General features: G+C 42.8%; 2 protein-coding genes across 5 annotated transcripts in view; both read right to left on the reverse strand.

Annotated features, from left to right (window-relative positions):
- LOC110485803 (bMERB domain-containing protein 1) overlaps positions 1–6911 on the reverse strand; it is a 39250-nt gene extending 32339 nt beyond the window's left edge. Inside the window, exon 1 of the mRNA XM_036940468.2 lies at positions 6089–6911. Coding sequence (XP_036796363.1) covers positions 6089–6173 — 85 coding nt within the window. The 5' untranslated portion in view covers positions 6174–6911. The remainder of the gene's footprint in view (positions 1–6088) is intronic.
- Positions 6912–7121: 210 nt separating this feature from the next.
- Positions 7122–23736, reverse strand: part of LOC110485802 (phosphoinositide 3-kinase regulatory subunit 6) — a 25659-nt gene continuing 9044 nt past the window's right edge. For 2 of the 4 annotated variants that reach the window (XM_090195896.1, XM_090195895.1), the window contains exons 2-20: positions 20438–20532; positions 20211–20312; positions 19360–19451; positions 18782–18850; positions 18118–18250; positions 17817–17886; positions 17395–17587; positions 16324–16474; positions 15666–15761; positions 14649–15141; positions 14132–14231; positions 12367–12489; positions 11237–11344; positions 10628–10730; positions 10398–10468; positions 10047–10137; positions 9641–9693; positions 9310–9416; positions 7122–8878 (exon numbers count right to left, since the gene is read on the reverse strand). In XM_090195896.1, coding sequence (XP_090052022.1) covers positions 8719–8878; positions 9310–9416; positions 9641–9693; positions 10047–10137; positions 10398–10468; positions 10628–10730; positions 11237–11344; positions 12367–12489; positions 14132–14231; positions 14649–15141; positions 15666–15761; positions 16324–16474; positions 17395–17587; positions 17817–17886; positions 18118–18250; positions 18782–18850; positions 19360–19451; positions 20211–20312; positions 20438–20450 — 2328 coding nt within the window. In that variant the 5' untranslated portion in view covers positions 20451–20532 and the 3' untranslated portion in view covers positions 7122–8718. Of the gene's footprint in view, positions 8879–9309; positions 9417–9640; positions 9694–10046; positions 10138–10397; positions 10469–10627; positions 10731–11236; positions 11348–12366; positions 12490–14131; positions 14232–14648; positions 15142–15665; positions 15762–16323; positions 16475–17394; positions 17588–17816; positions 17887–18117; positions 18251–18781; positions 18851–19359; positions 19452–20210; positions 20313–20437; positions 20533–23736 lie in introns of all 4 variants that reach the window. The other 2 variants (XM_090195894.1, XM_021556981.3) reach the window with 1 other exon arrangement.

Genomic DNA, 23736 nt, shown 5'->3' on the forward strand with positions numbered 1-23736 from the left:
ACCTTACCGTGAAATGCTTACTTACAAGACCTTAACCAACAATGCAGCTTTAAGAAAAATACCCCCCAAAAAGTAAGAGATAAGAAAAACCAATAATTAAACAGCAGCAGTAAATAACAATAGCGGGGCTATATACAGGGGTTACCGGTACAAAGTCAATGTGTCAATGTGTGGGGGCACCAGTGTCGAGGTAATTGAGGTCATTGTGTACATGCAGGTAGGGTTATAAAAGTGGCGATGCATAGATAATAAGAGAGTAGCAGCAGTGTATGGTGGGGTGCAAATAGTCTGGGTAGCCATTTGATTAGCTGTTCAGGATTCTTATGGCTTGGGGGTAGAAGCTGTTTAGAAGCCTCTTGGACCTAGACTTGGTGCTCCGATACCGCTTGCCGTGAGGTAGCAGAGAGAACAGTCTATGACTAGGGTGGCTGGAGCCTTTGACAATTTTTAGGGCCTTCCTCTGACACAGCCTGGTATAGAGGTCCTGGATGGCAGGAAGCTTGGCCCTGGTGATGTACTGCGCCGTACGCACTACCCTTTGTAGTGCCTTGCGGTCGGAGGCCGAGCAGTTGCCATACCAGGCAGTGATGCAACCCGTCTCAGGTCAGGGGCACAACAATGTATGAATTAATGGTTGGATCAGAATTGCTGGCCTCCTCCTAGCGACTCCTGTGGCGGGCCGGGCGCAGTGCACGCTAATCAGGTCGCCAGGTGCACAGTGTTTCCTCCGACACATTGGTGCGGCTGGCTTCCGGGTTGGATGAGCGTTGTGTTAAGAAGCAGTGTGGCTTGGTTGGGCTGTGTTTCGGAGGACGCATGGCTTTCGACCTTTGTCTCTCCCGAGCCCGTACGGGAGTCGTAGCGATGAGACAAGATAGTAACTACTAACAATTGGATACCACGAAATTGGGGAGAAAAGGGGGTAAAATTTAAAATAATAAAAATTAAAAAAAAATTGCCATTATAATCATTGACCAGTACGGAGAAAAAAGTAAAAGCACAAGTACAAATCCCTATCTCTATCCATGGCTAATTTAGAAAAGGGACCATTTCAGCTAGCTGGCTAACTAGCCAAAGGAGGACAACAAGACAACAAGATGCAGCAATTCAAGTTTTTCTATCAATGACGTATCAATGGGATTTGAGAGCATACTTTTTTTTGGTGCGCCAGGACCATTCACAGTTGAGCTCGCTCAGTTTAGCTCAACACTGATTGGGAGACCAGATGCTCGCTGGCTTACTTTGCATTCAATGCTACGGGTGGCAACAATGTCCTACTCATTTGGACCAGACAGCATCAGATAGATGGCCTACACACAGAGAGACAGCGGGGCACGAGTTACATTCAGCCTTTTGCGAATTGAAGGAAAATGATGAAACACAGAGAGACTAAAGATAAATTATTGTATGTTTTTTTTGTCATTTTTGGGGGGAAGTCTGGCTTCCCTTGGCATCCAGTGTATATTCACTCTTATCCCTTTGGCATCTGTCAGCATTGTATTGTGTACAAGCCTGAGACTCCCAAAGAGCCAAAGCAGTCAGCGTTCTCAGCCAGGCACAAAGGACGCATACTTAGCTATATGAATCTTCACAGAGACGCTCAGCTGTGTTACTACAGTATGACACACTTCCTGATGTGACCAGCTACGACAGCGCTTACGTCAAGACAGCCATGGCACTTTCACTCCGGAGGGAGGGGTGGTCTCATCATAAAGACTGATTAGTGGACTCTGGATCGTAAAAACTTGCCAATGTTTCGAACTCCATTCAAGTAAACCTGACAACACTCCCAACATCTCCTGAAGTTCAAACCTCTCTTTAACTCTATTGTCTTTAGTGTCTATTCCCATCCATCCTCTGACCTACACTTCCTCCCTGTTAAGGACAACACCAGTGGCACGTTGGGATTTCAAAATGCCACAACAGGTTTCCCAAAAGCCATCAGTGAGAGGTTCACTGTGTACCCAGCCTCCGGCACCCATTACCTTGACAGCCATCATCACGTCTGGGGCTGAGAGGTTGGTCGGGTCTGGTGTAACTAGGCGGCATGTTCACAACCCTGCACTAAGGGAAAGAGATCGGAGTAGGGCTGGAGGGGGGTCATCCCTGGAGCTAGAGCTAGGGTCACTGTGAGAGTGCATAGCAGAAGTGTGTGTGTAATAGTGTGTGTGTGTGTGTGTGTGTGTGTGTGTAATAATGTGTGTGAGTGTGTGTAGAGAGAGAAATTCATAATAGAGACACTGGAAGAACAGTGATTCAATTCCTCTGCAGAGCTTCTCATGTTGAGACAACTTCTGTGTTCCAAACTCAATTAAAAAGTATACTACTACCTGGTTTTCAACCTCGCTCTGCGGAACTAACTTTAAAAGCTCTAAGTCCATGTCTCTCACCCTCCCTAAGAGAATGTCTAGCACACTGTCACTGCCAATTGGAGGACACTGCTGGATCTGTTAGCCAACCATTACACGTTAGCATTCAGCATCCACATAGCATATGTAATGTAGCATAGAACAATGGATGTGACTCCTCTGAAGTCTAATTATTTTATGCTTCGAAGAGAGCTGTCACATCGCGATTTAAACAAGGCCTCAATTTGCTGTCTTTCTTCTCCCCTCCCCCTATCCCTTATTTTTTCCCTCTCCATCAGCCTGGGTGGTTTTCTTCTTAAAGAGGTAGATATCACGCAGTGACGGACTAACGGACAGTCTAAAGGCAGGGCAGAAGGGAGGAGGAAGTGTAGAAGGAGGGAGGAGAGAGAGAGGAGCGAGTGAGGATGGGAAGACATGAGGGAGGGAGAGAGAGAGAGAGAGAGAGAGAGAGAGAGAAAGAAAAAGAAAGAAAGAAAGAGAAAAGGAAAGAAAGAGAAAGAAAGAAAGGAGAGATTCAGATTCCTCATTTTGAGGAAGTGCAGTAATGGCCTACAGGTACTTTGATTGAAGAGAAATAGAAGATAATGACTAAAACAATAAAGTGTTTAGTTACAAAAAAATATATAAATTATTCTCAACAAACAAACAATTTCCTATTCCTTTTGTTGTTGAAACATGAAAGCAAAAGGAGAATGACTCTGAGAGAATTGTTGATGTAATGATATCAATAGTGTGGGAACAGTGTGTCCTCAGCCTTGCAAAACTGACACTCACAGTGTTCCATTCTCAACGTCCTGTTAAGTCTCATCAGCAGGCCATCATCTATAATTTGGGGTGCAATTTACTGACTATAATGGCGTACACCCTGTGACTGTACACATTATTCTAAAATGGACACACACGTTATTGAAAAAACTCACTTATGGCATTACATCACCTGCCATCACATGGTTGGAGAGTTACTTATTCAATAGAACCCAGAGAGTGTCCTTCAATGGAAGCTTCTCTAACGTCAGATATGTACAGTGTGGTATCCCTCAGGGCAGTTGCCTTGGGCCATTACTCTTCTCAATTTTTAAAAACGATTTGCCACTTGTCTTACAAGAAGCTACAGTCAGTTATAGTCAGTGTCAGAATGGGTCATTAACAATAAACTGGCCTTAAATACATCTAAAACCAAAAGTATTGCATTTGGTTCAAAGCATTCTCCTATACCTAAACCTCAAATGGAGTTGTGCATTAAGGGTGTGACCATTGAACAAGTGGAAGAAGCTGAACTCATGGTCAAGTCATATTGACACAGCTGTTGTAAAGATGGGGAGAGGTATGTCTGTTATAAAAAGATGTTCTGCGTTTTTGACAAAACTGTACTACTTCAGGCGCGGATCTTGATTACTGTCTGGTAATATGGTCAGGTGGAGCAAAGAAAGACCCATTAAAGCTGCAGCAGGCTCAAAATAAAGCAGCACACCGTGTCCTTAACCGCACACACAGAACTAACGTCAACAACATGCATAATAGTATTTCATGTTTGAGGGTTTAGGAGAAATTGACAACTTCTCTTGTAGTCTTTTTAAGAAACATTTGTGTGTTGAAAATGCCTAAACATTTGAATAATCAATTTGAATACACTTCAAACAGACATACACTGTACATGCCGCACCAGACACACCACTATGGGTTTCTTCACTGTACCCAAACTAAAAACAGATGTAATGCGTCACTCAGTTACAGTGCCTTCGGAAAGTATTCAGACCCCTTGACTTTGTCCACATTGTTACCTTACAGCCTTATTCTAAATTTGATTAAATAAAAACAATATCAGAAATCTACACACAATACCCCATAATGACAAAGTGAAAACAGGTTTTGGGATTTTTTTGCAAATGCATTAATAATAAAAAACAGAACCTTATTTACATAAGTATTCAGACCCATTCTTATGAGACTTGAAATTGAGCTCAGGTGCATCCTGTTTCCATTGATCATCGTTGAGATGTTTCTACAACTTGATTGGAGTCCACCTGTGGTAAATTCAATTGATTGGACATGATTTGGAAAGGCACACACCTGTCTACATAAGGTCCCACAGTTGTCAGAGCAAAAACCAAGCCATGAGGTCGAAAGAATTGTCCGTAGAGCTCCGAGACAGGATTGTGTTGAGACACAGATCTGGGGAAGGGTACCAAAAAAATTCTGGAGCATTGAAGGTCCCTAAGAACACAGCGGCCTCCATCATTCTTAAATGGAAGAAGTTTGGAACCACCAAGACTCTTCCTAGAGCTGGCCACCCGGCCAAACTGAGCAATCGGGGGAGAAGGGCCCTCTAGAGTTTCTCTGTGGAGATGGGAGAAACTTCCAGAAGGACAACCATCTCTGCAGCACTCCACCAATCGGTTATTTATGGTAGAGTGGCCAGACGGAAGCCACTCCTCAGTAAAAGGCACAGTCTGCTTGCAGTTTGCCAAAAGGCACCTAAAGACTCTCAGACCATGAGAAACAAGATTCTCTGGTCTGATGAAACCAAGATTGAACTCTTTGGCCTGAATGCTAAGCGTCACGTCTGGAGGAAACCTGGCACCATCCCTACGGTGAAGCATGGTGGTGGCAGCATCATGCTGTGGGGATGTTTTTCAGCGATAGGGACTGTGAGACTAGTTAGGATCGAGGCAAAGATGAATGGAGCAAAGTACAGAGAGATCCTTGATGAAAACCTGCTTCAGAGTGCTCAGGACCTCTGACTGGGGCAAAGGTTCACCATCTAACAGGACAACGACCCTATAAGCACACAGCCAAGACAACGCAGGACTGGCTTCGGGACAAGTCTCTGAATGTCCTTGAGTGGCCCAGCCAACCCGACAGAGCTTGAGAGGATCTGCAGAGAAGAATGAGAGAGACTCCCCAAATACAGGTGTGCCAAGCTTGTAGTGTCATACCCAAGAAGACTCAAGGCTGTAATCGCTGCCAAAGGTTCTTCAGCAAAGTACTGAGTAAAGGTTCTGAATACTTATGTGAATTTGATATTTAATTTGTATTTATTTTTTATTAGCAAACATTTCTAAAAAACTGTTTTTGCTTTGTCATTATGGGGTATTTTGTGTAGATTGATGATGGGGAAAAAAACTATTTAATCAATTTTAGAATAAAGCTGTAACCTAACAAAATGAGGAACTAGTCAAGGGGTCTGAATACTTTCCGAAGGCAGTGTATGTTTAGAGCCATGTCATCATGGAATGCTCTGCCACCAGAGGTTATTCAGGCAAAAGCAAGTTTAACTATTAAAAACGGATTTAAAAAAAAACATATTCTATCACAGCACCTCTCCACTTTCTAAAGATCAAATGTAACTGTACTGTATATGAATAGTGTGTCAATATAATTCGTATTGTTTCTTGGTGTCTTTCCAATATAGAACTCGTATATTCTTTTTTATTTTGAATTGCATGTCCTTGTCTATAACTGTTCTGTACTTTGTCATGTATTTGTACGTTTTATGTGGACCACAGGAAGAGTTAGCTGCTGCATGTGCAGTAGTTGACGGGATCCTAATGAACTAAAATAAGCCCTCTAGTTACAGCTGTTGACTGCCACCTGTAGACGTGCATTATGAAACAAACATCAACGTCTGCATGCAACTGCAAGCATTTCCCCTGTAATAAATACTATTGTCTTCACTTTTCAGGTCAATTATGCACACACAAACAGTTCCATGTATTTACCTGTTTTGGAATTGTCTGTATTCCATTTAGTGCATTCCAGAGAGCCGTACTGATGTGATGATCCGTGTTTATTTTCCTTTTCCATCTCTCAAACGTGGGTTCGATTCCAAACTGGTCAAGGATGCGCTGTCAAACAAGTACAATGCTGTGTCTTGGAAACCGAAGGAAAACTAACAAGAAAAGGCAACTGGAGCAGTCTATGCGCACAGTCTTTCATTAAGTACCAAGCTGCATGGCAGAGAATTGTGTAAAAACGCTTCCACAACGTGCTGGTGTTGTCACGCTCTTGCGGTTATTTGAGTTTGCGGTGTTCAAGCCAAGGCTGATGATGTTTTCAATACCAACTGTAAACTCGAATATATACTTTTATATTAGACCATGGCGCCACCTTACGTTAATCGGTGGTACTACATACATGTTCCCCACAGTATCCCTTTCATTCAACATCACTGTACTTAAAGGGATAGTTCACCCAAATTACAAAATTACACGTTGGTTTCCTTACACTGCAACGCTGCGTTCAAGAAAACGCAGAAATTGGAAACTCTAAAATGTCCAACTTGGAAATTCGTAGAAAGATGAGGTCATAGTTTCCCACTTGGAAAGTATTAAAATCAACCAATAGGAAGCTCTACACAAAAAACTTACACAAATTTGAACTCTGAGGTTCGGAGTTTACGAGTTGTCTTGCTTTGTTTTTAACATTTGTGGCACAAATCCCATGCAAGTCATGGTACAGTCCAAATAATCTAAAAGTATCTCAAATGTATTGTGAAGCTCAACAAAGTCCCTTCTAGATGATTTGAATATGATGTGGAAAAATGCTAATATCAGTATATATATATATATATATATATAATTTGTGCCATAAATGCAAAAAATTTGCGGTAGAACAGTACCAGGGAAACCTTGTCCATAGACTTATTGCTTATAGGGTAAAGAAATCAATGTCATTTTGTAATTTGGGTGAACTATCCCTTTAAGAATAGAATAATCAGCTCATTCATATTTCATTTCAGAAAAAGTCAACAGATTCAAATTCTATCTCTTTTTACATAAAATATACAGTAATTATATAAAAAAATACATGTATTTACACTACTATTAAACAAGTAATTGCAATGACACCATACTCCAATGATTAGTCTTACATACATAACATTTAAAAAATAGACAAGTGTGCAAAAAGGTCTGTTGATGATTGATGATGCATTACAAACATACTAGCTGGCGATCAGAGCTCTTTAAGACCCTCGTTTCTTTCAATGGTATTATGACAGTGGCTTTTATAGATGTGGCCACTCAGTCATTCAGTCAGTCAGTGTCTTTCTCTCTCTCTCTGTCTCTCTGTCTCTCTGTCTCTCTGTCTGTATGTCTTTCTGTCATCTACATACTTTTTATGTGTGCATATATGATAACTAGTCCCCATCACCTCATGATTTATTGTAAACCAGCCAATGTCTGACAGCGGTGACTGTGTTCCATCACCTTCAAGTTAGGCGTGATAAATTCATTTGAAACAAGCAAAGGGCTCAGAGTTTAACTTTCATTTTAGCATAGGCCTCCTAGCATGGTAATAGTCAACCACACTGGGCTTTGCACCACTTGTTAGTATAGCATACAGAACAGTCCCCCCCCCGAGTCAGTTTCCTGTCATGCAACATGTTCTTTAGGGATCTTAAAATAGGTGCCTGTTCTTTTGTGTCATGTTTTTACTGAAGGCTTGTGCACAGTGCATTCAAACTCTCAAGAACTTAGAAGAGCTCAGAGCAGACGTGGCCTGTAATAGACTATATGCCCCTTTAAATGGAACCTGTTTCTTAAAGAACGGGTTAATCCAAGAGCCTCTGTTGTTAGCTCACCAAGACATCAAACTATCTTCAAGTTGTTCTTCTGCCAAGCTTAGTAATGAAAATGACCCTGCCAGGGTGATTCAGTGTCAGAACTCAAAGAGCAGCAGGTAGTGTGTTTACATGGCAAGCAGGGTTGGGGTCAATTCCATTTCAATTCAGTCAATCCCTATGGGAATTTCAGTTTACTCCGTAACTTTACTGAATTGAAATGGAATTTGCCCCAACCCTGACGTCAAGGGATGGATGAGTCTTCCCTTAGGTTAGATGATTGGGAGGGTGGGCTACTCTTCTGATGGACCAGATCTTGAACCCAGGTTGTTTAAGTTAAGCTTTAGCTTAGAGGACTAACTTATCTAGGAGCTAATACCACCTCAGCTTCACTCTCATGCCTCATACACTCTCATAAAATTGTCAATTTTAGAGGCAATATTGTTCTTTGACTATGCTGTCAGTCAGAGATATGCCTATGGGAACAGTAAATGATAAAACTGTCACAAGCAGAAGCTGGAACGAGATCCAATACCCATGGCAAATTAATTTCTTTGTTGACAAATCTAACACTTGTCAAACTCAACTGGTTTTCTTGTCAAGGTTACACCAGGTACATAACTGTGGGTTACCCTTAGCTGCCACCCAGGTTCTCTTTCCACATCCCTTCAAGGTACACTGAGGCGCTGTTGTGAGTACTAAGCGCGTCCCTGATCCTCATGCAATGTAGATGGTCTCAACGTTTCAGTCTCTGTACAGTGGAGTCCATCCAGATGGTTGTGGGATCAGTCAGTTGATGATACCAGCGAAGGTATTGATTGGTAGAGGAAGTCCTTTGTTCATGTACTTGCTGAGGCCAGCGTCCCTCTCCTCTTCCCCCAAACTGAACTTGGACCGCATGGTCTTCTGGACACAGTATCCAGGGTCAAGACAGGGGGCGATCTCTATGCTGGAAATGAATTCATTGATAGAGGACATGTCAAATTATGAGAGTTAGGTAAGTATGTTTGCCAGCTTTTTGGGGCTTTAGTGACAATGAACATTGAATGAGGATTATAATAGTACACTTTTTAAAAGCATATATGTGCATTTAGTTATTTACATACAACATATATACTGTAACATGACACAATATACAGTATATCCTGTAACACGGCACAATATATATAACATGTGCATATGTAACTAAACCACACTCAGTATGACTAGGGCTAATCAAATGAGGTTAGACCAACACGCTTCAGAAGACATTTCAACCAGCAACCTTCTGGTAACAAGATCATGTGTCTATCCACCAAACCACTCTCTGACCTGTTTTCATCTATTTCAAGTTTCCATGGTAGGCCAACCGTAGGCAACAGCTACAGCAACAGCTCTCACCTCTGTACGTCTCTGAAGGTCCTCCTAGAGTCTTTGTCCAGGGTCACAGTGAAGGTTTTCATCTCCAGGGTCCTGATCTTAACGTTACAGGTACGGATCTTGGCCTCCTGTGGAATTAAGTCTGTGTGTTAGGTTTGGGTTCTAGGTTCGTGAGATCATAAAGCGATGTGGGCACCATGGCTTGGTCCAGCGAACCAGGCCTTTGTGACGTTACGAACAAGGCAGAGACCCAAGAATATCAAAGAGGATGAAGTAAATATGTTTTATGTCTCTGAATTTTAGAACAACCTTCGCTAATAGACATTTGTGTGTTAAAACGGTGTAAACCCACCATGGTGTTCTTGGGTTTAGTTTCGATGAAAGCGACTGTAAGACAGTTCAGATCTGAAGACGACAACAACAAAAACAAGAACATAGGCCAGGCTTCAACAGATATACAGAATAATATGGGAAAAGTAGTAGACATTTCAGAACTTATTTTTACATTCTCACAATTGTATCAATATACGACAGCATGAACATGCACTAATGTTTTACATTGTGACTTTGCCCACTGGGCACCCACTGGTTGAATCAACGTTGTTGCCACGTCATTTCAATGAAATGACGTTGAACCGACGTGGAATAGACCCATAGGGTGACAACTCAGCGACTACTGATCACAATACAGATGAATCTAGCAATTAATTACATGAATATAGTAAATATCATTGTGTGTGATATGTAGTGTTGTATACCTTCAGTTTCATGGGAGGGAATGGCACTAATCTGAACACCTGAGGTCCTCAATGACATACCCTTGTCTACGTCTCTACCACTCAACGACACCTGGAGGGGAGGACAGAGACACAGGTCGGAGGTCATAGAGAGAAACTAACAGCTAAACGTCAAATGCAGGTTATATGATCTCTCGTCAGGTCAGGCCACTCTCATGGTGCAGTTCAAAACTCTAAACAGAGAAAAAACAGACTTTGCATCAACAGTATCAATCCCAAAAACGATGAAAATGTTTATAGCCAGATGCATGCACTTTTACGTTGATGTATATTGATGAGGTAATGTTAAAAACACGGTTGAACTTCGCTGACCTTTTTGTAGTTGACAGAGACGACGGCACCACATACGTCTCCTGTGTTCTTCTTCTGCTTGATGGTTGAGGCTGAGAGTGGGAGGCCAGACGTGATCAGACCGGACGAGTGACATATGCACGTGCACACACCAATGCACGCACACACGTACACACACACACTTCAAATCAGTTTGAAACAAAACATCAGATGCAGAGAACGTTGATCGGCGTACACAGGCTAAATGTTACCTTTCAAAGTAGTTGGGGACTGTTTGAACTCAGGGAAGTCCAGCCCCAAGTGGGAGAGAAACACGTCCTCCACTGGGTCCTTGGTCAGGTTGGAGAAGCAGATCTAGAACATAGGCAGGAGGATGACAATCGTGGGTCAGTTGGTAGAGCAAGGCTCTTGTAATGCCAAGGAGGTTCGTTTCCCGCTGAGGCCAACCGTACGTAAAAATGTATGCATTCATGACTGTAAGTCGCGTTGGATAAAAGCATCTGCTAAATGGCATATATTATTGTTATAATATATGACCATTCAGATAATGTGCACTCTGGAATTTGGTGTTTTTTGGTCTATGATTGAGGACTGATAATCATGAACATGCTAGAGTGCTAACGATAAGCTATGCTCAGTCCATCGCCGCAGACTTACTGTCATTATGTCACACAATCAACAACAGACAGTGGTAGAGAGATTCGACAGTGTTTAGGCGATAACTAGACCTGTTTGTGAAGAATATGGCTACGGCTGTGTCACAAATGGCCCCCTAATCCCTATATTGTGCACTGCTTTTAACCAGGGCCCACAGGGCTCTGACTAGGGTACCATTTCAGATGCATCCTATGTCTCCTCACCTTGACAGAATAGATGGTGAAGTAAACAGGCTGCAGTCCGGTCCGCACGTAGTAGGAAATGACATCAGACAGGAAGGGGTTAGGCTCTGCCTGCTTGCTGCTGTTGGACTGCTGGAGAGAGATGGGAACATGTTAGTATGGAGCCTGGGGTTGACCAAGACAGATAGGGGTACACATAAAAGTAGCTTTTTAATACACTGAATGTTCATGTTTAGGAAGGAACTCTATTTCATTCATGTAGAGACACAGGAGAGGAGCGCTTCTTTGGTTTATAGTTCATCCACAAGGTGCTCTTTGATCATGGGATGAAATACTATAGAAAAGCCTTTGTGCAAACAAACTTCCAGAAGTAATCAAGGCAGTATCATGTAGTGGAACATTTTTAAAAGCCTTGATTGATTTCTGGCGGATGCATGGCAAGAATTTAAAAAACCACCTACGTGTTGTAAAAAAGGCTTTTTCATTATGCCACTACATGAGTGCATTGATTACTTCCGGAAGTTTGTGTGGTGCACAAAGGCTTTTTTTAACGATGCAGCATCAACTTGACCCTGTGTCCCTGCTACGTTTCACAATCTTTTACCCCCGATACTTCTCTGTCTTTCCCTATACTGTGTCAAACAGTTTCTCTTCCCTCTATCCAGCTAAATGCTAAGATGACCCATAACAGCAAAACTATTTGCATACAGTACTCATAGGTTCCTAGTTTCGGTAAGAGCCCACAGATGTTTTTTTTGTTGCTTCCTGTAAGCAGGCAACTACTGTACAGTACTGTGCAACTCCCTTTTGTTTGCTAATCATTCAAAACACCTAGAAACATGCAACAGGTAATTTGTTGACTTTTTTATATGGTACAGACCGGTTGCAGAGCATAAACCACATTCAACGTAACCACAACTTTATCTACTGTAAATCAGACCTACTGTAGATTAGACTAGTATTGCGTTTCCTCTTAAAATCCTGAAAGCGACACTTGATTGAGCTTGCCAGGCTAATGAAATAGTCCCGAAAGTGCAAACCCTGTCAATCTAGCATTCCAGGCAGGCTCAATCAAAAGTATCAAAAGAGAACAGAAAATACTATTTGATGCTGTCATTTCAACATAACGTAGAAACAGTAGGTTATTGTACCATTCTGGCCAGCTTGGGGATCATGGAACCCAGACTGTTGATGTTGCAGTTGTACCATGGATCCACCATTCCCAAGTAGGAACCCAGGGCACAGGGGTTTTCCCGGGATGGGGAGAGGTTTTCCTGATAGAGAAGGAAGTACAACATGGTTTATTAAAGATCCACTACTGTACTAAACTGTTAGGGTTACTCAACCACAGCCAAGTTCAGTGTAAAACCAGAGAACGACATTAAGCCAGTTCAACTGACGACTGAATCCAAAAGTTACACGGTTGATTTTATGTGCATTTTATATTTACTGTACTTTTCGTCGCAAAAAAATCTTAAAATACTCTGAATTCCATTCAGTAACAGGATAAGAATACTCCTGGAAAATGTAGGGTAGGTGCAACATAAGACAAAAACAATTGTCTCCAAGTGGCCCCACCCCTCTCCAAAGTGTGCACAGTTCCTAAGTAATTTCAATACACTTTTATAACTCAAAGAAGTCTTCAACTATAAGGTGTTTTGTTTTGAGCTCTCCTAGCTGTGCCGTTGAGGACCTAGAACAAGCACACTTGTAGTTGTTGTGTTTGGAACACAGCCCTGCATCCCCGCCGTCACACAATTACTGTTCTTGTTTACGCAATCCAGAAACAGACCATTATAAATCACAGTCTGGGTCAGGTGGGCATCATTTGAAAGCTTGTTCTATTGCCAACAAACTAGCGAAGTTATAAAATATGATCTTACAGTGTTACGCTTTCACAGGGCAATTCAGAGAACATATCGTAATTTTGGTGCGCATAGAAAGGACTATTCAGGTGCATTCAGGTGCATTCAGGTGCATTCAGGTGCATTCAGGTGCATTCAGGTACGTGTTTCGCTGCAGATTTTCTTCATAATACACAAACATCCCACGGGGCACAGACGTCATTTCAACGTCTAGTTTTGATTTACATTTGGCTGAGTTGTCAACGTGAAATCAACCAAAAATATCACTGTCATTGGATTTAGGTTCAAAGTTGGGTGAAAAAAAAACACATTTCCACACGTCGATGACTTTTTTCAAATCCAGTCCGTTTCCACGTTGATTCAACATCATCGAATAGATGTCTTGTTGTTGAAATGACATGGAAACAACATTGATTCAAGCAGTTTTTGCCAAGTGAGATTCTGTTCAGGACAAACCAGGATATGACACTGTGCATTGCTTGCTGTTTGGCGTTTTAAGATTCTGTGTAGCATTTCGTGACATCTGCTGATCTAAAAAGAGCTTGTGAAATAAATGTGATCGATTGATTGATGTCATTCTTGTAACTGTACATCAAACATAGTCATCATAAACGTTGACTGTAGATTACAGGAGTTTTATGATATGGAAATGTGAAGTGCACATTTGGACATCTCATCTTTCAAAATACATCATTTACAGCATTCCCCTCACTCAGACAACAACAAAATTCCAAACGTTGTCCGATCAGTGGGAGGGATGTGGGCAACTTCTTGTCGCGTGCGTTGCTCAAGTTCAGAACGGCTGTCAGTCAAAACCCACACAGCGTTTACAGCGTATTACTGTACAGCCACTGCGTTCCAATGCAGGTACTTATCAGTGTCCAAATCTGCCATTTCAACCCGCATATCATTCTTTTAACGTGATCATTTCACATACTGTGTGTGTGTATGTGGGTGTGTGTTCCCAAACTGAAACACTGAAATGAGTCATATCGTTGTCTCTTGACAGGTTGTAAACTGATAGGAGTGAAGTGTTAGTTTGTGGTCTTACTCTGACAGGACAGGTGGGACTGGGATCCTCACAGACAGGGATGTAGTAAAACTGGAAGTTGACTTTCATGGTCAGAAAGAGACGACGCGCTTCCCTTTTCCTGCAGAGTGAAACCAATGATTAACTAACCCTCAAACCATGCTACACAGCACACCAAAATGGGTGTAACAACCAGTCTTGAGTTAGTTAGGAATAATCCCATTGTATATTTCTGACGGAATTAACTATTAATGTGTCATGGTTTCCATTCAACTTCCTTCTTCCTGACTAGACCACGGAAATGGACAGTTAGTTTCCGATTCCATTTTTTGGACATTAAGAAATAAACCATTTTCAACAGCATAGTATAGGGCTAACCAAATTCAGATGTTGTAGGTGGAACTGTCACCAAAAAGTATACGGTGATCATTTCTAACAGAAATCGATTATATCCAGTATCCATTCTAATATATCCAATATCCATTACAAACTACATGCAGTCTCCCAGACTACATTACCCATGATCCTGGTCCCTCACCTGAGAAAGTAGAAGGCCTTAGCCAGCTTCCCCAGCACCCTGTCGTCCCCCATCACCACGATCCGGGCTGTGAAGTGCCTCTGCTGCTTGGAGAATGAGGGGGTCCCGCTGCACCCCGCCTTCCTATGAAGTGTCCCCCCTCCCCCGCCTCCCCCTCCCCCGGCCACACTCCCGCTCTCCTCCAGAGCGTCCTGCATCAGGGCCATATTGTCCGTGACTGACGGCCTCATCTTGATGCCTCCTCGTCGGGTTAACCTGGCCTCCCCCTCCTCCGAACCACCAGAGGGTTCCACCACTGGAGGCTCAACCCCAGGGGGAAGGTCCCTCTCGATGCCGCTGTCGGTGGACATCACGGAGTGGCGGGGCATGGCGGAGGAGGAAGTGAGGTCGGCGGGGAGGTCGGCGAGGTCAAAGTCGGTCTCCTGGTCCTGGCTGAGGCAGAAGTGTTCCGACGACATGGAGCTGGAGCGCACGCACTTGGCCAGCTCGCGCCCTGGTGGTAGAGGTGACATCAGAGAAATAGGAGCCAGAAGACATATATACTGTATCTTTAACATGAATGTCAATACAGGTCAATGGGAACAGGAAGCAGCGAGACAAGAAAGAGCTATAATTTTGGATGTTTCCATCGGGTGAGAACACAGTGTGTTAGAATAACACTCCTCATTATTCACGATTCATTCAGGATTATCCATAACCATGGTAGCATCCACATGAATGTGGAAGTGTTCAGAAACATATTCTATTCTTATTTACAATAAATGTGACTCCGAAATGTTTACTATTATTTATTTACTATTCATCTCTATTGGGCACAAAATAATCAGAAATACAACCAAAAATGAATTGCAAATGCAATCAAAAAGTTTGTAGAGTAACAAGTTGATGTAGTCAATGCGTACTAGGAATATGGGATCAAATTCTAAACTTTTGACTGCTATAGTTATAGAGTTATATAGAGTTCATGTAACAGAGTTCTCTCATTGGTGTGTATAAACAACAGATTTCACCACTCACAGATCTCCTCATCCTCCCTCCACAGGTGGAAGCTCATCTCCGGGTTGGGAAGCGGCATGTCACACAGGCATCCCCCACCACCGGAGGACAATGTGTCTAAACCAGGAAGAGCCCAAACTGTCACAATGACACCAAAAACAACACCCGCTTACTTCCTGGTCCCCATCCCCTACACTAAGTATATGGTCTCACAGTGTAGTGTCCATTTGAAAGATAGTTGTTATGATGAGAAGAATAAATATGTATTAAAAGGGAATTACAGTGTACATCCGTCCTGGGGGGGGGGGGATCTGACTCGACAGATTTAGACATGGAGGAATTCAATGGGAAAGATCAGCTGACCAATCACTGAGTCAGTGACTGCTGCACTGTACGGTATGTGTCAGCTTGAAGACACACTAACACAAAAAAAGGACAGAGTTGGCAGTATTTCTCTGAATACGCCCTAAATGAAAAATGTATAACTACTTATATACAAGTACCAGCTGTAATACCTTGAAGTGTCGTCTACATTAATGTTACCCCTCCATTTTCACTTGTAAACAGAAACCAAATGCTAGTCTAAAAGAAATGGGAGATAATGTCTGGATGTTTTTTTAGATCAGTTGGTTTTGGTTTCAAACAGTCAAAAGATGACCCCTCTATGATGATCCTGTACCTGATGTGTCAGTATGGGTGAGGATCTCTCTGTAGAGTTGTCCCAGTCTCCCCCTCAGCACCACCCCTTCCCCCTTGGTGCCCTCCTCCACACTCTGCTCCAGACTGGCCACCACTTCCTGGAAGTACGGCTCCACGTCCTGGCCAATTTTCTGCCACACACACGCGCGCACAAACGTGCAAACAAACAGACACACAGACACACACACACACACACACACACACACACACACACACACACACACACACACACACACACACACACACACACACACACACACACACCGTCTATGAATAGAATACAGGTGAAAGGCCACCAGCGACCAGACAAACACATCTGGAAGTCTGACTTTGACACATCCTGTTGAGATGAGTGTTATATTAGGACCAGTGTGTGTAAGTGTGTGTTTTAATGGGAATGGTGCCAACCTCTGCTAGATCATGGAACTGCACAACTAAACAACACACTATTGAGTCATTATAGATCATTTGTGGTTAAGTGTGTTGCTGAATATGACTGAGATGGCATGTATGAGGCACTAGTAGAGACCTTTAGCTTTCTGAGCTTTGCTTTGGTGCAAATTGAAACTACTCAAACCACAAAGGGGTTTGTGCAATACATTGAAATAGAAACTAGTGTCAAACACAAAGTGGTATTGATTTAGATAACTTTGAACAAAACACGGCAACATTTGCAAAATGACACGACAAAACCAAAGTCAAGCTGAGATTAAACATCAAAGTAAATATCAAGACCATAAAACAAGTTTCTTTGCCCCTCGAACAGAAGTCAAACCCAAAAGGTTTTTTCACTGTGTAAAATGTGGCTAGAATGTACATGTAACAAAAACAATGTGGTAATAACGAAGCTACTTTTGTTCTCCGAAGTGGGATGGATGGACAAATAAATAAAGCCAAAAAAAAAGAAATGAAGTAAATTAAGGGTTTTACCAATAACTTTGACCCTGAAACCCATCATCACATACGCATTCGGAAAGACCAGACTTTAATAGAAGAAGACACGTCATAGTGAAACTCAATGTTAACACAACCACAGTGCAACCACACTGACCTTCAGTGCCTGTGCCAGTTTAGGACCGTGGCACAGCTCCCCTCCGAGAGCAGCCTGGATGGAGTGTTGGACCACGCTCCGCATGTGGTCAAGGGGATTCAGATACCCCCCTGACCCCGAGGCCTCGATGTCCCCCCTCAGCGCCTCACCGTGGGGGCCGTAGAAGACCGCCGGATCGGCGAACACAAACACCCTAGGAGACCGTAGGAGAGATTGAGTTATTGCCTTTGGTTATCCTTGATCAACCAGTACCCTAATTGTTTGGTCGGGCAGTTCACACGCAACCTGCTGTTATTACAAGCTACTTTATCTACAAACAGCATGTCATTCTATACCACGAGGAAAAATGGCTTCTACACTGTACTGTGCTTCTCGCTGTGTCACCGTGTTGCATACAACTGCAAGCTAGGTTGATCTCTCACCTCTCCTGAAAGGAATGGTAGTCATTCTTCAGGCTCTGCTCTGCGACCACCATCCTCTGATACAGCACTCCTGTGGGTCAAAAAGATGTACTATCCAATGTAAAACACGTGACATTCTCGTACTACGGCCCTCGAATGTGTTGAAACAAAAACCATCCCTCTTCATTATAAAGTGTGTTACAGTAAAACGATGATCACCTTTCGACGACAGTAAAGTCTACCAATAAAGTCTTGTCTAGCACGTAATAGAAAAACACATAACTCGACAGGTTGGTCGAAGGATGTACGTTGGTTTCAGTACCTGGTGTGTAGCGTTCTGTCTTCATGCGTCTGGTGTAGCTGAGGCCTACAGTACAGTAGGGCTGGGGGAGGGTAAGCAGCCTCTTGCAGAAGTCGTACACCCGCTTGTACAGGTCGTCAGGAAGGTAGGCTGACTGGAACGTACACAGATATACGCACAGTTAGCACTGTCAGTCAGTCACAGCTGTCCTCGGACTTACCTGAACCACCAAACACAATTGGTATGGTACATACACACAACCCTCAAATACAGTATAGTACCATTTCCCTCCATAAATACCTGCACAAACTTCCCAAAACGTCAATATACAACATATACTGTTTTCTATTGTTTTCCATCCCATTCTATTATATTCTACTATAAAGAGCCTATGGCTCTGGTAACAACAAGAACTGTCTCTTTAAGGAGACGCTAACAGATAAAGAAGAGATAAAGGTCTACGACAGTACAGAATCCTGACCTCGCCTGACCAGGAAGTGTAGGAGACGATTTACAGGAAATAAGACTGCATCAAATCGGAGGAGATCATCAAAACAGTGGCGGGAAATGATCCAATCCCCCAAATGAAAGCTTCTCCCCAGCCAACCCTGAGACAGGTCTGTAAAGATGCTGTTGTCATGTCTGACAGGTGTTTCCTTGTGTAACGTAAGCTCCCGGAACCTACCTGGATGACAGCATAGATGAGTGTGTGGAGCAGGGGGATGATGTGTGTCCGACAGTCTACCCTCTCAGCCTGCAGACAACAAGAGACAAGCACACAAACTACTGTGTTAGTCAGTTACTCACTAATACAAAGTTTGTCTGTAAAAGATAGCTTATCTGTTACCATCAGGGGCGGACTGGGACCAGAAATCGGCCCTGGCATTTCTAACACATTGGACAATGATTTTCCTTGAGGCCTCCACACCGGCCAATTAATAGCAAGTTAATTATAATTTTGTGTAAAAAAAACAACAAGTTTGACAGACCCACTGGGCTAAAAATAAACCATTCCATCTAGTGTTTGCCCGAAATGCCAGATGGCCAATCCGCCCGTTTCCCACTAGACATAACATTCATGTTTCACATTGTCGCACAATGTCCTTGACAGTCTCAGTGTTCTTTTCAAATGTATTTGGGTAGCAATCGTTGATTGTCTTATCTCTTGACACGACAGTGTAAACTAATAATGAATGGCCCAGAGACTTATATTTCTCCATATAAGGCCCCGGAATGGCCTAACGGAGCACATTGATGACATACCCTTTCCAGCTCCTTGACGACGACTCTCACCAGAATGAGACTGTTGGCAGGATTGTTCCGAACCTTCTTGTGCAGTGTCCATCTTAGCATCCCTTCGAATAGAAACACACACTCAGCACTTGCAAACATTTCCACAGATGGCAATAAACAGCACTCACACTCTCTGTTGTTTCCATAGACAAAGCGCTACACAAATAGCTGGTGTGACTCAGTGCCAATGCTTTGTTCCATTGCACAACGAACCCAAACTGTGGATAAAACTAATAGCTGACTCAGTGCAATTTTCCGATTATTGCCAGGCAGCGGTTATGTGTCATTCTCATGTGGTTTGGGCAGATTAATATGGAACATTAAAGAGGATCAACTCCTTCCGGACGGTGGAGCAGAGTGGCAAGTCAGGGACCTTCATTCCATTTTAAACCTAGATGCTTTGTATGTAAGCCATAGGCGGCTGGTGGTATTTTAATTGGGGAGGACAGGCTCAAAGTAATGGCTGTAATTGAATAAATGGAACGGTATCAACCACATCGTTTCCATGTGCTTGAAACCATTCCATTCACTTCCTTCTAGCCATTATTATGAGCAGTCCTCCCCTCACCAGCCTCCTGTGATATAAGGTACCCATATGCATCGTTATTGAGCTTTGGGTCAGTAATGTGGGGGTTACTTGATGAAGCTTGCTATGCATTTAGATAGCACTAACAGTTGAAGCTAGCCAGTTAGCTTCAACTGACCAAACCAGACTGGAAATGTGCAACAAAATCAGCCTGACTTGAAACGGAGCCATGCTCACTGGAAAGCAAGCCGGTTCACTACCTCTCAGCTCTGCTCAACTCAACAGTGTGGTTTACCTTTATTCAGCACAGAGGAGGGGTGCTGGCTCTCCAGCTCCCTGAGCACGGCCTGAACACTGCGGTAGATGTCCGACTCTGAGGCCAAGGGGGCGCAACTGCCTGGAGAGTCAGGGGTCAGAGGTTAAGAGTCAATATTAATAAAAGTCGTACAGCAAATGTTCCATTTTGGATCAAATGTACATGCATTCCACTCTTCAAATGACACCCTATTCCCCATATATTACCTATAGGCTCCATGCTGCTCGGGGGGCTGCTCGAGCTATCTCAGGCTGCCTTGTTGGTCATGTCTCACATGCATGGCGGGGCCACGGCCTGGTGTCTATAGGGACGGAACAGGGAGAAAGTCTAAGCTGTTAGCGGTACCCACCGGAGGCATGACAGGGGCTGTTATTCTTTATTTAACCAGGAAAAAGGCTTAAATGATGTACTGGACATTTCTTGTGGCACAGAGGTGTTAGGACTTGTGAGTCCCCAAGAGTAGAGCCAGTGAATTGACCACGAAACATACACACACACACACACACACACACACACACACACACACACACACACACACACACAACACCGAGCTATAAGACTGGACATAATGAGTTTCAGCAGCAGGTGCCGCGGTCACAGTCACACTACTGTTCCAATAGAACAAGGCTGATCGTTCTCATTGCCTCATAAACAACCTCTTTCTCTGCTTCTCTTTCTCAGTCTAGTTTATCGCAGCGCGAATAGAATTATACCCCGTTCCAAAGTGTTTTGTTTTTTTGGCTTTAGTTAGAGATCAGTCATCTACCCACCTGTTTCACACCATCCCCCATAACAAAGACTGAAATGACTGGGGATGTACGGAGGTCTATGGGACAGCTTCACACGTCAAGTATAAAACGACCAACCATGTCAAAATGAAAGTTCCCAACAGTGAGAGACGATGACTTCTTGATATTCAGATCTTTGATGAGTACACTTACAGTATAAAGTTGAAGTTGGAACCTTAGCCAAATACATTTAAACTCAGTTTTTCACAATTCCTGACATTTAATCCTAGTAAAAAAAATCCCCGTCTTAGGTCAGTTAGGATCACCACTTTATTTTAAGAATGTAAAATGTCAGAATAATAGTAGAGAGAATGATTTATTTCAGCTTTTATTTCTTTCATCACATTCCCAGTGGGTCCGAAATGTACATACACTCAATTAGTATTTGGTAGCATTGCCTTTAAATTGTTTAACTTGGGTCAAACGTTTCGGGTAGTCAAAACCTTGACTTTGTTGTCCATCAGCCATTTTGCCACAACTTTGGGAGTATGCTTGGGGTCAGCTTTAACTTCCTGGTTGATGTCTTGAGATGTTGCTTCAATATATCCACATAATTTTCCTTCCTCATGCCATCTATTTTGTGAAGTGCACCAGCCCCTCCTGCAGCAAAGCACCCCCACAACATGATGCTGCCACCCCCGTGCTTCACAGTTGGGATGATGTTCTTCGGCTTGCAAGCCTCCCACTTTTTCCTCCAAACATAACAATGGTCATTATGGCCAAACAGTTCTATTTTTGTTTCATTAGACCAGAGGACATTTCTCCAACAAGTACGATCTTTGTCCCCATGTGCAGTGTCAAACTGTAGTCTGGCATTTTTATTGCGGTTTTGGAGATGTGGATTCCTCCTTGCTGAGCAGCCTTTCAGGTTATGTCGATATAGGACTTGTTTTACTGTGGATATAGATACTTTTGTACCTGCTTCCTCCAGCATCTTCACAAGGTCCTTTGCTGTTGTTCTGGGATTGATATGCACTTTTCGCACCAAAGTACGTTCATCTCTAGGAGACAGAGGGCATCTCCTTCCTTAGCGGTATGACGACTGCGTGGTCCCAAGGTGTTTATACTTGCGTACTATTGTTTGTACAGATTAACGTGGGACCTTCAGGCATTTGGAAATTGCTCCCAAGGATGAACCAGACCTGTGGAGGTCTACAAATGTTTTTCTGAGGTCTTGGCTGATTTCTTTTGATTTTCCCATGATGTCAAGCATAAGGCACTACGTTTAAAGGTAGGCCTTGAAATACATCCACAGGTACACCTCCAATTGACTCAAGTTATGTCAATTAGCCTATCAGAAGCTACTAAAGCCATGATATCATTTTCTGGAACTTTCCAAGCTATTTAAAGGCGCAGTCAACTTAGTGTATGTAAACTTCCGACTTCAACTGTACATGCAGGACGCATCATCACAAGACAAGATAGAATCCAATCAAATGTTATTTGTCACATGCGCCGCATACAACAGGTGTAGTAGACCTTACCGTGAAATGATGAATACAACAGGTGTAGTAGACCTTACCGTGAAATGATGAATACAACAGGTGTAGTAGACCTTACCGTGAAATGATGAATACAACAGGTGTAGTAGACCTTACCGTGAAATGATGAATACAACAGGTGTAGTAGACCTTACCGTGAAATGATGAATACAACAGGTGTAGTAGACCTTACCGTGAAATGATGAATACAACAGGTGTAGTAGACCTTACCGTGAAATGATGAATACAACAGTTGTAGTAGACCTTACCGTGAAATGATGAATACAACAGGTGTAGTAGACCTTACCGTGAAATGATGAATACAACAGGTGTAGTAGACCTTACCGTGAAATGATGAATACAACAGGTGTAGTAGACCTTACCGTGAAATGATGAATACAACAGGTGTAGTAGACCTTACCGTGAAATGATGAATACAACAGGTGTAGTAGACCTTACCGTGAAATGATGAATACAACAGGTGTAGTAGACCTTACCGTGAAATGATGAATACAACAGGTGTAGTAGACCTTACCGTGAAATGATGAATACAACAGTTGTAATAGACCTTACCGTGAAATGATGAATACAACAGGTGTAGTAGACCTTACCGTGAAATGATGAATACAACAGGTGTAGTAGACCTTACCGTGAAATGATGAATACAACAGGTGTAGTAGACCTTACCGTGAAATGATGAATACAACAGGTGTAGTAGACCTTACCGTGAAATGATGAATACAACAGGTGTAGTAGACCTTACCGTGAAATGTTGAATACAACAGGTGTAGTAGACCTCACCGTGAAATGATGAATACAACAGGTGTTGTAGACCTTACCGTGAAATGATGAATACAACAGGTGTAGTAGACCTTACCGTGAAATGATGAATACAACAGGTGTAGTAGACCTCACCGTGAAATGATGAATACAACAGGTGTAGTAGACCTCACCGTGAAATGATGAATACAACAGGTGTAGTAGACCTTACAGTGAAATGATGAATACAACAGGTGTAGTAGACCTTACAGTGAAATGATGAATACAACAGGTGTAGTAGACCTCACCGTGAAATGATGAATACAACAGGTGTAGTAGACCTTACCGTGAAATGATGAATACAACAGGTGTAGTAGACCTCACCGTGAAATGATGAATACAACAGGTGTAGTAGACCTTACAGTGAAATGATGAATACAACAGGTGTAGTAGACCTCACCGTGAAATGATGAATAC

The sequence above is a fragment of the Oncorhynchus mykiss genome, chromosome 13, assembly GCF_057628025.1.
Source record: "Oncorhynchus mykiss isolate SJ-2025 chromosome 13, ASM5762802v1, whole genome shotgun sequence".
Lineage (NCBI taxonomy): Eukaryota > Metazoa > Chordata > Actinopteri > Salmoniformes > Salmonidae > Oncorhynchus > Oncorhynchus mykiss.